Source organism: Stegostoma tigrinum, chromosome 9 (assembly GCF_030684315.1).
Source record: "Stegostoma tigrinum isolate sSteTig4 chromosome 9, sSteTig4.hap1, whole genome shotgun sequence".
NCBI lineage: Eukaryota > Metazoa > Chordata > Chondrichthyes > Orectolobiformes > Stegostomatidae > Stegostoma > Stegostoma tigrinum.
The window spans coordinates 768,853-784,963 of NC_081362.1; the positions used below are offsets into that span (position 1 = coordinate 768,853).

General features: G+C 43.5%; 2 protein-coding genes across 5 annotated transcripts in view; both read right to left on the reverse strand.

Annotated features, from left to right (window-relative positions):
* The window catches only part of nup133 (nucleoporin 133), a 50,867-nt gene extending 49,084 nt beyond the window's left edge, over positions 1–1,783 (reverse strand). For both annotated transcript variants that reach the window (XM_048536187.1, XM_048536186.1), the window contains exon 1: positions 1,566–1,783. In XM_048536187.1, coding sequence (XP_048392144.1) covers positions 1,566–1,726 — 161 coding nt within the window. In that variant the 5' untranslated portion in view covers positions 1,727–1,783. The remainder of the gene's footprint in view (positions 1–1,565) is intronic.
* Positions 1,784–4,778: 2,995 nt separating this feature from the next.
* The window catches only part of abcb10 (ATP-binding cassette, sub-family B (MDR/TAP), member 10), a 33,745-nt gene continuing 22,412 nt past the window's right edge, over positions 4,779–16,111 (reverse strand). For 2 of the 3 annotated variants that reach the window (XM_048536288.2, XM_048536289.2), the window contains exons 7-13: positions 14,151–14,246; positions 12,380–12,589; positions 12,106–12,185; positions 11,790–11,970; positions 11,650–11,693; positions 11,050–11,084; positions 4,779–5,691 (exon numbers count right to left, since the gene is read on the reverse strand). In XM_048536288.2, coding sequence (XP_048392245.1) covers positions 5,436–5,691; positions 11,050–11,084; positions 11,650–11,693; positions 11,790–11,970; positions 12,106–12,185; positions 12,380–12,589; positions 14,151–14,246 — 902 coding nt within the window. In that variant the 3' untranslated portion in view covers positions 4,779–5,435. The remainder of the gene's footprint in view (positions 5,692–11,049; positions 11,085–11,649; positions 11,694–11,789; positions 11,971–12,105; positions 12,186–12,379; positions 12,590–14,150; positions 14,247–16,111) is intronic. The other variant, XM_059648290.1, reaches the window with a different exon arrangement.

Genomic DNA, 16,111 nt, shown 5'->3' on the forward strand with positions numbered 1-16,111 from the left:
TTCTACCTTTGCCTAATTATTAAAGGGTCCTCTCGTACACTTCCATCAGGTGATTGAAGCTACCTTGCTGAATGTTTTTAAGGCAAGGCTAGCTAAATTTTTGGACAGTAAAGGAATTAAGGGTTATGGTGAGTGGGCAGGTAAGTGGAGCTGAGTCTCAAAAAGATCAGCCATGATCTTATTAAATGGCAGGGCAGGCTCGAGGGGCCAGATGGCCCACTCCTGCTCCTAGTTCTTATGATTGCTGCTGTTTTTTAATTCTACCCATAAGGCCTCAATTAAAGAACTAAGAAATCATCCTTCTGTAAAAGAACAAAAAACCTCAAAAAGTGACTCCTTGATCAATACTGCAACATTACCACCTTGCTTCTACCCACTCATCTTTTACCTGAAAATATTGTTGCAAGATTGCATCCTTCTTCCTACCCATGTCCCTGGCATCAATATGAACCACAACCTCAGAAGTAGAAAGAGCTGCCGATGCTGGAGTCAGAGATAACACACTGTGGAGATAGAGAAGGCCTGCTCCTCTGATGCTGCCTGACTTCCTGTGTTCCTGCAGCTCAGCATTAGTGTTATCTATGAACCATAACCTTATTGTACACCCCTAAAGGCCCTGAAGCTGTTCAGTGACATCCTTGACCCTGTCCTCAAGAAGCTGACACACTATCCTAGTGTCACAACCACAGAAATTGCTCTCTATTAAGTCTTCAACACTACTGCCCTTGCTTTCATAGTATCCCTAGCGTGAAAACTGGCCTTTTGGCCCAACAAGTCCATACTGACCCACCCCCCTAATCTCCACATCCCTGAACACTATGGGCAATATAGCATGGCCAATCCAACTAGCCTGCACATCTTTGGATTGTGGGAGGAAACCGGAGCACCCGGAGGTGCAGACACGGAGAGAACGTGCAAACTCCACACTGACAGCTGCCCGAAGGTGGAATCAAACCCAGGTCCCTGGCACTGTGATACAGCAGTGCTAACCACTGAGCCACCGTGCCGCCCCATTTCCTTCTGTTCTCCCAGCCCTGGACTTGTGCAGGGGTAGAGATAATGGGAACTGCAGATGCTGGAGATTCCAAGATAATAAAACGTGAGGCTGGATGAACACAGCAGGCCAAGCAGCATCTCAGTGCTCCTGAGATGCTGCTTGGCCTGCTGTGTTCATCCAGCCTCACATTTTATTATCTTGTGCAGGGGTAGCATCACTTTGATGCTTTTCTAGCACAAAATCTGCTGGCGTGTGAGATACGCCCTGGGGGTTTCCTCATTACAGGCCTGCCCCCGCGACTCCCCTTCGCCCATCCCCTGACTGCACTTCACTTTATGGTAGGAGGTGAATTTAAAAACATGTCCAGATGTGACCAGGTGATAGTCAAAGCTGGTGAGACCTGTGCTCATCAGGAGCATCGAGAGACTTCCCCATAACTCAGCCTGTACAACATTTCAGCACCGCGCTCCCCTGATTAAGGTGGTTAGTGTCGCACAGTGTTTTGTGGGATCCTGCCGTGCCAGGGACGTGACAGGCGCCAGGCAAATGCAGCCCTGACAACACTCACCGGCCGCACAGGCTGGAGCGCCAGGACGGAGAGAAAACGCCGCTGGCCGACACACTGCGCCGGCCCTGCACGGGAAAGCCGCCGCCGCTCCGGGTCAGCGGCGACCCAAAGCAACTTGAGGGGGGCCGCTTGGCACCACCAGGAGCCCGCGGGGAAAACATGCTGCAGACAGCGCGGGCCCCGCCGTTTAGGCCTCAGGCCTCCCGCACTCGCCGCCAAACCACTGCGCCTGCGTGACCCGCCAGGCACTGCAGAGTCTGATTGGTCACATTGGGGCATGGACGATATAAACACATTCCTGATTGGTGCTAACTTTAGAGATAATGGGAACTGCAGATGCTGGAGAATCCAAGATAATAAAATGTGAAGCTGGATGAACACAGCAGGCCAAGCAGCATCTCAGGAGCACAAAAGCTGACATTTCGGGCCTAGACCCTTCATCAGAGAGTTCATCCAGCCTCACATTTTATTATCTTGGTGCTAACTTTACACCCGTTGTAACGGAAGCTCCCATTGGTCAACAGCTGCCGGTGATGCTGTTTGACCTGCTGTGCCCCTTGTTATCCCAGAGAGAGAGAGAGAGAGAGCGGTCGGACCAAGGTGAAGACAGTCAGCCTAGGGGAATATATAGCTCTGTTGACTGCCATCAATGGCTAGTGTGTAATAGCAGACCATGGCATAACAAATAGGACCAAATTACTGCAGATCCTGGCACTTGAACTGTAAACAACAAATGCTGGAGATCACAGTGGGTCAGACAGCATCCATGGCGAGAAAACCGGACATTGGCCAATGTTGTCTCCTTGTTTAAGAAAGGAAGCAGGGATAATCCAGGAATTATTAGGCCCCTGAGCCTGATGTAAGTGGTAGGTAAGCTCTTGGAGAAGATATTAATGGACTTACTGAGTAATCAGCTGGAGGTTTCCTTGCCCATGTTTGACCTAAAGCCAGGACACCTCTTGGGGACCAGTCACTGTTATAGACAATAGGTGCAGGAGTAGACCATTCATTACGATCATTGCTGATCATCCACAATCAGTATCCTGTTCCTGCCTTATCCCCACAACCCTTGATTCCACTATCTTTAAGAGCTCTATCTATCTCTTTCTTGAAAGTATCCAGAGACTTGGCCTCCACTGCCTTCTGCGGCAGAGCATTCCATATATCCACCACTCTCTGGGTGAAGTTTTTCCTCAACTCTGTTCTAAATGGCCTACCTCTTATTTTTAAACTGTGTCTCTGGTTGAGGACTCCCAGGGCTACTCCCTCCCACCTGTATACCACTGTGCCCCCCACCTCTGCTGGGTCTACCCTGCCAATGAGACAGGACATATACAGGGATGGTGATGGTGGTATCCGGGATGTAGTCATACTCACAGAATCATATCTTACAGACAATGTCAAGCTGTTGCTTGACTAGTTTGTGAGACAGCTTTCCCAATTTTGGCACTAACCCCCAGATGTTAGTGAGGAGGACTTTACAGGGTCAACAGGGCTGTCTCTGGTGTTGTCTTTTCCGATGCCTAGATTGATGCTAGGTGATCTGTCTGGTTTTGTTTCTTTGAGACTTTGTAGTGAATGGTGCAACAGAATGGCTTGGTAAGCCATTTCAGAGGGCAACTGAGAGTCAACCACATTGCTGTAGGCCAGATCAGGAGGTGGCAGATTTTCTTTGCTAATGGACATAAGTAAACCAGACAGGTTTTTCCCCAACATTCGACAATGATTTCATGTCGATCAGTAGGTTTTTAAGTTCCAGGTTTTGTTTTCTTTACCTGTGACCGGCTTTCAAGTCAGGGTTTATGTGGCTTGTCCAGTTGAGGTTCTGATCAATGACCCCCAGGATGTTGATAGTGAGAGATTTAGTGATTGTAATACTGTTGGAATGTCAAGTGACGATGGTTAGATTGTCTCTTACTGGTGATGGTTATTGCCTGGCACAAAGGTTACTTGCCAGCTCTTGATGTGTTTGAACATGGACTGCTTCAGTATCTTAATACTACAAACATTAACAAACATCCCCACTTCTGACATTATGATGGAGAAGATTATTGAACCAGCTGAAGATGGGTGGATATAGTACACTACCCTGAGGACCCTCAAGCTGAGATGACTTAACTTCAACAACCACAACCACCTTTCTACATGCCCAGTATGACTCCAGTCAGTGGAAAGTTTGGCCCCAACATGCATTGATTCCAGTTTGCCTGGGGCTCCTAGTGGCTACAGCAGGGACCAGTGGCCCAGTGTGGAGTGTGGAAGCCCCCTGCACTGGAATGCTGTGGAGAGACTGTGATGTTTGTCTTTTTAACGGTGTTTCTTATTTTTCTGACCATGGTCGTACTATGTATAGCTGTAATGTAACATTTTTTCTTTCTTTTTCTACTCTATAACTAAGGATTGTATCTAAAGGTGGTGCTGTAAGTAGTGATTTATAAACTTTTTACTGTTCATTTTAAGTACATATGACAACAAGGCTAATTTAATTCTATTCAATTTAATTGATGCCACACTTGGTTGAATGTGGCCTTGATATCAAGGGCTGTCACTCTTATCACTCCTCTGGAATTCAGCTCTTTATAGCCTTTGATTCAAATATGGCCAAATGAGGTTACGAGCAGAATGGCTCTGGCAGAACTCAACTAAGTGGTCCTCAACAGATGCTGCTTGAAAGCACAATTGATGACACCTTTGATCATTTCACTGATGCAAGTAGACGAATAAGTTGGATTTGTCTTGCTTTGTGGGTACAGGACACAAGTAGGTAAGTTTCCACATGTTTGCAGCATTGCATATGACACTGTTATTTCTCCCTCCTTTCAATTTCTGATGTTGTTAATCTGTCTAGTACTTCTCCAACCTGATTCTTTCCTGCTTTTTCATCTTCTGTCGCTAACAATACATCGTCATGCTGCTTTTCCTAATTTCACTTCTTCATTTCAGCTGAAAGCTCTCAAGATGCTGGGCTCCAATTTTTCTGTAAATTCTTTGGTCCTTTGCTCAGTCGACCTGATTCCCATTCTCATTCACCAGAGCCATGTTTCAGAAGCTGCATCCCTGTTGTCTTCAGCATGGGAAACTATACTTCTGAAGTTTCACTGGACCTGAAATGTTCACTATGCTCTCTCACCACAGCTGGTGCCACATCTAAGTTTTCCAGCAAATTTCTTTTGTTATGAGAAGTAAACAAAGACTCAATTTAAAATAGGTCAGAAATTGATTGTTTTAATTTTACTGTAAAATTGATACTACAGATTCTCAAGGGTCAAACTTTTGTGAAGCAATTAAATTCATATTTATAACCACTCAGGATTGATTGTTCAATCACACTTCATCTATTAATCAAACATTTCACAAAATACAGTCTGTACAATGGTGAGTTTCACCAACTATTTCAAGTGTTTTACTTCATTATCGCAAAGGAATTTAGTATCCCTTGTACCATCTGCAGAAAGTTACAGAACAAATGTGAGACTACTCCGTCCTTAAAAGATGGTTCCCAAAATAGATTAAAAATGTTTTTAAAACTGTGGCAAAGAGAAGCTTTGGCAATTTAAAAATCTGCTTTTATCTTTCCCAGAGTCACTGTCAACCTTTCCTTGTATGAGACCTCACGCTGAAGACTTGTCCAACAAGGCCATGGAGAAACTGTATAGATTGTGACGCAGGCTTCCTCATTCTGTGGCTCACATTTGATATCTTTCACCATTTACTTCATTGCTACAGCTGAGATCCTGAACACTGTTCAGAATTACAAGTTTCATAACCTATTTAATAATCAGTGCTGCGATTAGTCAGAATCCAAGGCATTTCTCGGCTGTTTTGACCTGGAGGTATTTTTTTTCCTAAGAGGAGTAACATTTGGGAGCATTATACTTTCAACACAAGTTTTTGGTGGTTTTGTGAAATAGTTTGTTTCTCCACAAGCTTGCGAAATAATCCATCTGAATTTGAGAGGAGTTGCTGGTGGGTACCACACTCAACTATCCTGCCCTGGTCAAGGACTGCAACAGCATCAGCATTCTGGATGGTTGATAGACGATGGGCAATGATCAGCACAGTCCTTCCTACCATCAATCGGTCCAAAGCTTCCTGCACCAAATACTCATTCTCCGAATCCAGTGCACTTTAGAGAGAAGAAATGTAACAGCAAAATGAATAAGACAAAACAAAAATCAAATTAATCAAAATAAAATCAGAAAATGCTGGAAAAATACGGGTCTGCAGCATCTATGGACAAATTAACAGAGCTGAAATTGCATAACTTCTGAATTGAGAGGAGTGGAAAATTTTGTTTTTTTTTTAAATGCATCTGACAGAGGGGGTAATAGTGTGAATGGAACAGATGATGATGGTGCCTAGACCAATAGACAGAAATTAGGTGGTAAAGTAGCAAGCTTTAGAACAGCTGGAAATGACAGATGCAGTAAGGAGAACATGGGTCCACACTGTTGAGAGTGAAGCAAATTAGCCACAAATAGGGCACAGTCACAGTCAAAAAATAACAGAAGCCATCCTCTGATGTTCTTAAACACAATGTTGAGTTTTAAAGGTTGTTAGGTGCTAAGCAGAAAATGAGGTGTTGTCCCTCCAGTTTGCATGGAGCTTTGTTAAAACATGGTAGAAGGACCAGGACAGAAAAGGGAACACGCCAATATAAAGACCATCGCATTGTGAGCAATGAATGCAGTGGACTAGATTGAAAGTAGTATAATGTTGCTTCATCCGGAGGGTGTGTTTGGAGCTGTGGAAAGTGAGGAGACAGGTAATGAGAGGACAAGAGTTACACCTTCCACGATGGGAACAGTGATGATTAATGAGGGTGGAGGAGCTCCTGCAGACTACGAACATTATACTTTTACACAGAATCATCTGACTGTTATGGTCCAAATGAAATTTAAATTCACTCGAGATCAAGATCAAAGTAAATTTAACTTCGAATAAACTGCTGTCAAGTTACTGAAACCATACAGTTTCCAAAAATATATTCTTTCTGATAGGGTGCATAGGATATATTAACACTGATTTAACTGCTTACTTCATTCCCCAAATCCTGAAATTTAGGCCCATTTTAATAAGCCACACATTTATTTAAATAATTAGTTGAACCAGAGTGAACCTGGGGGTAGGACGGTGGCAGTGGAGTTTCCTGATAAAAGCTTGAAGGGCAGGGCACAGATCAAACTCAATCAGAGCAGCAGCAGCTCAGGAATGGAATGAACCTACACAGAATCCAGGGGCAGAGCTGCTGAGGTGATACAGGGTGAAAACCCTGGCTGCTTGGGGACCAGCTGCAGGGACTGAGTAGATAGTACAGAGAGTGAGACCGCGTGTTAGGAGTCCTTATTTTTGTGGTCTGCAGTTTGTTCGGAATAGAGCAAGACAGATAAAGAGAAATCAGATTTTCAGCGTAGTGGATACGGTTGATTACTTTGTTCCTAGTTTATTGTTTGTTGCTGGTAAGGTTCACAATGGCAAGAGACCTTGGCTTTGTGCAGTGCTCCTCCTACAATATGTGGGAAATTAGAGACGCTGATGAGGCCATCTGGGCAGAGTTTAGAAACCAATACAGACGATCATTTTGCTGGGATTGTATTACAGGCCTCCCAACAATCAGAGGGAGAGAGAAATGACAGGTGTGACAGGAATAGGGTTACAGTAATAAGGGATTTCGACGTGTGTTGGCGGCAGTGGCCCAGAGACAGTACCCATCTACCTTCTGTCCTGCCCACACATACTTTAATACTTGCCCCTCATCCCCCAGCACACACTACAAAAAGGGGGACAATCCCTCTTAACCCACAGCCCCCTACTAGCCTGGGTCCAGGATTCCATTCAGCCTTCTTCTTGGGACTCAATTCCAGTTCCAGTAGTGCCCATTACCCAGGTCTGGTACTGCCAGAGATTCCAGCAGCTCCAGAGGTGGAGCCTCTTTACTCAACATTAATCTTTTCACAATAAGGCACTCACAGTTAGACAGGGTGGATTTTTGAAAGTGTACCCAGGAGAACATTGGTGCCAGTACATCAATAGAGATAGGACAACGCTAGGCCTAATCTTAGGGAACAAAGCTGGTAAAGTGATTGAAGTGTCATGGGCAAACATTTGGGGAGAGTGACCATAACTCTTAAGTTTCACAGACATTATGAAAGGGGTGAGGATAGTGCATAAATTAAGTGTATAAATTGGGGAAGAGCTAATTTCAATACCATTAGAAAGGATCAGGCAAATATAGATGGTGAGCAGCTACTTGCAGGTGAGTCTTCATTTGGAAAGCGGGAGTCTTTTACAAGTGCACAGGGCCAATGTATTCCTCTAAGAATGGAGGGTAAGATCATCAACTCCAGGAAACCCTAGACATCAAGGGATAGAGAGCTTGGAGAGGAAAAGGAGGAAGCATGTACTAAGTACAGAGCAGTGGAAACAAGCAAGGCTCTTCAAGAGTATAGAGTGAAGGGGGCTGAAGGAGGAAACAGGGTGCTTTAAAAAATTAGGAAGACAAAAGTGGGCCATGAGAAAGGCACTTTGTAAGTATATTCGCAGCAAGAGGATTATCAGGGCAAGAGTGGGGCCGATTCGAGACCAATGGGGCATTCTATGCAATGGAGACAGAGACTATTAGTGAGGTCTTGTATGAATACCTATCAGTAGTATTCACAAAGGAAAAACACATTCTAACTGGAGATTTCAGCTAGGAATGGTGAAGTTCTACAGTTAAGATTAACAAGTAGGCATTAGATTGGGCATAGGTATTTGATATTTTAGGGGACATAAAGGTGTAAAAATCCCCAGGCCTGATGAGATGTATCCCAAGCTGCTTAGGAAGCAAGGGAGGGGATTACTGGGGACCTCGTTGAGATATTTAATACTTTGCTGGCTTCCAGTGAAGTACCAGATGACTGAAGGATACCTAAATTAGTTCCTTTGTTCGAGAAGGGCAGCAAGGATAAGCCAACTAATTACCAGGTGGTAAGATATCATGCTAGGGAAATGACTGGAAAAAAGTCTGAGGAGCAGGATTAATCAACACTTGGAAAGGCAGGGACTGGTCAGGATAATCAACATGGATTTGGAGGGGGATCCTGTCTGAATAATGAGTTTTCTTTTGAAAAGGTGACTAAATAAGTTGATGTGGGTAATGTAGTTGATGTGATTTATGTGGAGTTCAGCGAGCCTTTGACAAGGTCTCACATGGAAGGCTGGTCCCAAAGGTAAGAGCCCATGGGATCTAAGGCAAGTTGTTAAACTAGATCCCAAATTGGCTTGTAAATAGGAGGCATTTTTTGTGACTGGAAGCCTTTGAGCAGCAGTGTACAACAGGGATCTGTACTGGGACCCTTACTGTTTGTTATCTACATTAATGAGTTGGACATAAACATACAAGGTAATAATTAGTAAGTGTGCAGAAAATTGATGCTATAGATATGGAGGAGGATGGTCTCAGGCATGATGTTGATCAGTTGGTAAATTGGGCAGCGCAATGGCAAATGGAATTTAATCCTGATAAAGGTGAGGTGATGCATTTTGGGAAGTTTAATAAGGGAAGGATATACACAACAAAGAGTCGGTCCCCGGGAAGTACTGAGGAACAAAGGTATCTTGATATTCAAGTCCACAGATCCTGGAAGGCGTCAGCACAGTAGACAGGTGGTGAAGAAGGCATACAGAATGCTTGCCTTCATTAGCCAGGGACTAGAATGTAAGAGCAAGGAAGTCTTTATGAAACGTTGGTTACGGGCACAGATGGAACACTGTGCAGTTCTAATCGTCACACTATTGCAAAGATGTGACTGTAGTGATGAGGGTGGAGAGGAGATTCACCAGGAAGCTGGCTGGGATGGACAGTCTGTTATGAGGAGATGGCTGGTTTTGTTTTCCTTGGAGCAGTATACAAAATTCTCAAAGGTACAGGGTGGATTGTGCGAATCATTTCCCCATGGCAAATGTGTCTAAGACCAAAGGGCATGATTTTATGGTGAAGAGTAAGTGGCTTACAGGAGATTGGAGGAATTTTTTTTTCTCCCAGAGTGTGACAGAATAATACATGTTACCCGAAAGGGTGGTGGTGGAGGAAGGTACTCCCGCAAGATTTAAAAAGTCAGAAATTACTCATCACCGCGTTATAGTCCAACAGGTTTATTTGAAATCACAGGCTTTCAGTGCATTCCTTCACCTGACAAAGGGGCTATGCTCTGAAAGCTTTGTTTTCCAATAAACCTGTTGGAAATGGTGTCGCATGACTTCCGACTTTGTCCACCTCCCAGTGTAACACGAGCACCTCCACATCATAACATTTAAGAAGCATCTGGATAAGCACTTAAAACACAGGGCACACTATCTTACAGACCAAGCGCAGATAAACAGAATTGTGGACTTTGGATTCATTATCACACCATGTCTATACCAACCAAAAGGCCTGTTTCCATGCTGTATGACTATAGCTTTAAATTACTCAAATTCTAAACAAGTCAGACTGATTACAGTATCCAACAGACCACAGTGCATCTTTTTATTTTTAATTGTTCATGGGATGCAGACATCACTCGCTAGTTTTTGCCCGTCTGCAATTTCGCAAAGGACAGCTAAGAGTCATGTTGCTGTGGATCTGACACATCATTGGTTTGTAAAAGAAAGACATTCACTACGGGAGATTCATATTCATTAATTCAGTCCAAAGTACTGAAAACAAATCACACCATTAATTTGCCATGAGGCTATTAATGGAGAAGATCCTTCAAGATTTCTTAAAAATTAAATCATGGAAGATGTGTCAATCAAGCTGCTCTCATCCAGGTATGTGCAGAATATTCTCTCTCATTCTTCATTTGTGGCTTGTACAATCCTAGACTCTGACCCGCTCGGCTCATAAATATATGTCTCATTCATTAGCAGAAGATTATTGCTGAAACAGCTAAAGACGGTTCAGCTTCAGACACTAGCCTGAAAAACAACCACAGGGATGTCCTGCAGCTGAGAGCCTGACTTCCAACCTCCACAACCATCTTCCTTTGTGCCAGGTATGACTCAAACCAGCGGAGTATCATTCCCTTATTTTCCATTAATTCCAGTTTTACTAGGATTCTGATACCACATTCAGTCAAATGATGCCAAGGGCAGTCACTTTTGCCTCCAGTCAGCTCTTGTTTGGACCAACATAGTAATGGAGTTAGGAGACAACTTGCCCTGGCAGAACCCAAACCATGTAACAGCGTACTGATATTCTAATTGAAACATCTGCTCCTCATACACCTCTTCCAACCTTATAAAGTATATATTAAATCAAACCTCCCAATCATCCCCTTCAGCCACAAGCTATTACAGTTTCTTCAAACTTAGAATTGATCACTAACCAGAGGCTTTAGAACCCTAAACATGCAATTCAGAAGTGCTGTTTCAATTAACTCCCTTTCTAAAGCAACATCATTTTTTGGCAGGATTTGCAAATTGAGAAGTCCTTTCAACATCAAGTCTTAAAATCTCTCACCTGGTGGCTTCATCTAACAGCAGAATTTTGGGATTCTGAAAGCAGAAAGAATTAGACCTTAAAAATCAAAAAAAACTGCAAATGCTGTAAATCAGAAACAAAAACAGAAATTGGAGGTAAAGCTCAGCTGGTCTCGCAGCGTCTGTGGAGAGAAATCAGAGTTAACGTTTCGAATCAAGTGACCCTTCCTCAAAACTCAGAATTATAACTTATCAGTTAACCCTCTTGATACTCTACAAAATAATTAGACATGTCTATTGCCAGGACGAAAGCTTATGAACAGCAAAGAGATTTAAATTTCTCACAGGTAAAGCTGGCAATTAGGAATAAACAGAAGTCACAAAGTTAATCACTGATAGAGGTAATGTTGGGTAAATGACCAAAGTTCAACAGATTGTAAAAATGCCTGAACTGCAAACTTCACCTCTCAGAATTTCTCAATTTTATACAGTGTTTACTGAAATATTATTTTTCAATACCTTCAGCTGATCTACAGAGATTGGGGCTATAGAAGAGTGGGAGCAGGTTATTAAGGCCTTCTGCATGGCCTACAGGTGCTATTTGAAAAATAAGAGTCAAAATGGAGCACAGGAGCCTCACCTTGAGCAGAGCTCGAGCAATTGCAACCCTCTGTTTCTGACCACCTAACAAAGAGATAGGACAATGAGAATTAGAGGAGTATCATTCCATTGCAGTCTCAGCGAACAGCAGATGAGATACCCCAAACCTAATTAACTCACCTGAGAGTAAGATACCTTTCTCACCAACCATTGTTTGGAAGCCCTTAGGGAAGCTGCGGATAAATTCATAGGCGTTGGCAATCTTGGCAGCCTTTTCTATGTCTTCCATCGTCAGTTCAAAGGGTGGGGCTGCCCCATATGCAATATTCTCTGCAATTGAGCAGGAGAATAGAACTGGTTCCTGAGTACCAAAAATAACCATAACATTAAAGCCCAATGGCTTCACACACAATTGAGTTCTATCAGATTCTTCTACTACATCTTTTCCCCCTCTGCCTGGACCCAGATTTATACCAAATCCTTCTACCCATTTTACCTGATTCACCGCACCCATATTCTTCCGCAACCAGAATGGATTGAGACTCCGAACATCATGCCCGTCAACAACAACAGTGCCTGAAACAGAAATATAGGGCTCAATAAATCCTTATTGCTTTGTGTGATGGATTCCCATTCACTGTTGTATTACTCTTAGATTATTGCAGGGACAGAAAGCAAAGCAATCCTGCTCAAAATGTCCATCAGGATCTCTCCAGGAAACATTTCAGAATCATTAGCCATGTGAAATCCTGCATTGTATCCAATATTACCTGAAACAGGGTCATATAGTCTGAGTAACAATGACATTAGTGTCGATTTTCCTGAGCCGCTGGGTCCGACTACAGCCATCACGGAGCCTGCTGGGATAGACAAGTCAAGCTCACTGAACACTTGAGTCTCTGGTCGGGTTGGGTAGGCAAAAGTGACTCTGCGAAATTCAATAGCACCCTTAAACTGATCAGGCTCCAAAATCATACCCACTAAAAGAAAACACAGAAATAGACACCTTTAAAAAAAAGGCAACCAATTTCACAGATTTTATAAAACCTGAAATTTGACATTGTACTTTGGCTGACTGACATTCATAAAAACATAGAAAACATAGAAAATAGCTGTTGGGTGTTTTGAACTTGCTTCACAGCTGACTAATTATCCAACTAACTACCCAGTTCCTGCCTTGGTCTCTTTAGCCCTAAGAACTATATACAACTTCTTGAAAACATTTGATGTGTTGACCTCAACCACATTCTGTGGCAGTGAATTCCACAGGCTCACCACTCTGTGAGAAGAGAGTTCTTGTCATCTCAGCTTTGAATGGCCTCCCCTGTATTGTTAGACTGTGATCCCTGGTTCTGGACTCTTGTCACTGGGGACATGTTTTCTGCATTTACCCTGTTTGAATTTTATAGTCCTGCTAGAATTTTACAGGTTTCTGAGGGATCTCCTGAACTTCAGTGAATATGGTCTGAACAATCCAGCCTCTCTTCATACATCAGTCCTGCCATCCCATGAATAAGTGTGATAAAACCTTTGCTGCAATCCCTCTGTAGGAAGAGCTTACTTCCTCAGATAAGGAGATTAAAAACTGCACATAATACACCAGGTGTGGTCTTAACAAGACCCTGTTCAATTTCAGCAAGACATCGCTGCTCCTTCGCTCAAATCTCCTGGCTGTCAAGGCCTACACATCATTTACCAATTTCTTCACTGCCTGCTGCTCTCAGGTTCTGATATACAAGAACATTTAGGACTCATTGCACTTCCACTTTCCCAATCTACTGCCATTCAGGTAACAGTCTGCCTTTCTGTTTTTGCTTCTCTTAGCAACACACAGTCAAAATCAGGCTGGGAAGGATGCACTTGGCAGGGTGTCTTGCAGACAGACACATTTCTTTGGAAGCCCTCACTTCCTACTCACTTGCCAGCTGCAAGGTACTTTCGAAATGTGTTGATACAGTTGGTTTTAAAATCAATGCAGCATTGAGAAGGACTTCACAATTTGTCTTTTGGGCCTGTTGCATGTTGACCTTCAATTGCCAATCACAGACAATGACCTCAGCAGACACACATTCACTGTAGCAGGTTACAAGAGCCAACATCCACTGGTTATTTTTCTAAATGGCCTCAATGAGTGGGTGCTGACAGAATGGAATCTGTTTTAAAATCAGAGGCTCCTACTAGTTCTGTTCTCTCCCAACGTTGCCTTTGTGATATACTGTTTCAATGCTAGACGATCAGACTTCAGCTGCTACATGACTGCTCATCTGCATAACTGAGTTCATGGCTGCACTGTTAGCAGAATTTGAACAACAATGGAAAAGGTCATCTGAAAGCCGACACCTGTTGTCAGAATGGTGCTCACTGACCCTGATCAGGACACCTGTTCTAAGTTCTCTGTTGTACTGGCACTGATCATCCTGAACTCTGTGTGTGCATGTGTGTATGTGCACATGCCAGGGACTATGCCCACAAGTAGCATGTCAGCACAAGGCTTCACAAAGATGCTTTGGATGAACCCTTCAAATGGACAGAGCTACTGACCGTTCAGCGCCATCTCTGGTCTTCTCTCATAAAGTTCCCATAATCGCCCTCCTGCTCCAAGACCCTTCATTAATGCAGAATAGAAAGAGCTGAGGCCTGAAAAGAACACAACAATATAGAACTGAACGTGACTCAATACAATTCTACCTTCAGAGACTGCTCTTAAACAACAAATGCTCACTGATTGCCCTGACCTCAGGATAGGCCTCAGTAAGTGAGAAGCTCAGTAATAATCTGCCCACCGAAGCAAGTTTGCCAATACAACCTACTTCTGATCATTTAAAAATTTCTGAATTGCATTGGAAATCTAAAACAAACTTATTACCCACTTAAAACCAAGCATGGCATTCAATGGGAATGTGCCACTATGTTTCCAATATTTCCAAATATTGACTGGGAACACTATAGTTCGAGTACTATAGATGGGTCAGTTTTTGTCCAGTGTGTGCAGGAGGGCTTCCTGACACAGTATGTAGATAGGCCAACAAGGGGCGAAGCCACATTAGATTTGGTACTGGGTAATGAGCCCGGCCAGGTGTTAGATTTGGAAGTAGGTGAGCACTTTGGTGATAGCGAGCGCAATTCTGTTATGTTTACTTTAGTGATGGAAAGGGATAGGTGTATACCACTGGGCAAGAGTTATAGCTGGGGGAAAGGCAATTACGATGAGATTAGGCAAGATTTAGGGAGCATAGGATGGGGAAGGAAACTGCAGGGGATGAGCACATTAGAAATGTGGAGCTTATTCAAGGAAAAACACCTGTGTGTCCTAGATAAGTATGTACCTGTCAGGCAGGGAGGAAGCTGTACAGCGCGGGAGCCGTGGTTTACGAAGGAGGTGGAATCTCTGGTCAAGAGGAAGAAGAAGGCTTATGTTAGGATGAGATGTGAAGGCTCAGTTAGGGCGCTTGAGAGCTACGAGGTAGCCAGGAAAGACCTAAAGAGAGAGCTCAAAAGGAGACATGAGAACTTGTTGACGGGATACCATCAGGGTAAACCCTAAGGCTTTCTATAAGTATTTAAGGAATAAAAGAATAACGAAAGTAAGATTAGGGCCAATCAAGGATAGTAGTGGTAAGTTGTGTGTGGATTCAGAGGAGATAGGGGAAGCACTAAATAAATATTCCAACAGCATTCACTCTAGAAAACGACAATGTTGTCGAGGAGAATACTGAGATACGGGCTAATAAACTAGGTGGGATTGAGGTTCACAAGGAAGAGGTATTAGAAATCCTACAGAGGGTGAACATAGATAAGTCCCTGGGCCGGATGGGATTTATCCTAGGATCCTCTGGGAAGCCAGGGAGGAGATTGCCGAACCTTTGGCATTGATCTTTAACTCGTCATTGTCTACAGGAATAGTGCGAGACGACTGGAGGATAGCAAATGTGGTTCCCCTGTTAAGAAGGGGAGTAGAGACAACCCTGGTAATTATAGACCAGTGAGCCTTACCTCAGTTGTTGGTAAAGTGTTGGAAAAGGCTATAAGGGATAGGATTTATAATCATCTAGAAAAAAATAAATTGATTAGGGATAGTCAGCACTGTTTTGTGAAGGGAAGGTCGTGTCTCACAAACCTTATTGTGTTCTTTGAGAAGGTGACCAAACAGCTAGATGAGAGTAAACCGATTGATGTGGTGTTTATGGATTTCAGCAAGGCGTTCGATAAGGTTCCCCACAGTAGGCTATTGTACAAAATGCGGAGGAATGGGATTGTGGGAGATATAGCAGTTTGGATTGGAAATTGGCTTGCTGAAAGAAGACAGAGGGCGGTAGTTCATGGGAAATGTTCATCCTGGAGACCAGTTACTAGTGGTGTACCGCAAGGGTCGGTGTTGGGTCCACTGCTGTTTGTCATTTTTATAAATGACCTGGATGAGGGCGTAGAAGGAGGGGTTAGTAAATTTGCAGACGACACTAAGGTCGGTGGAGTTGTGGATAGTGACGAAGGATGCTGTAGGT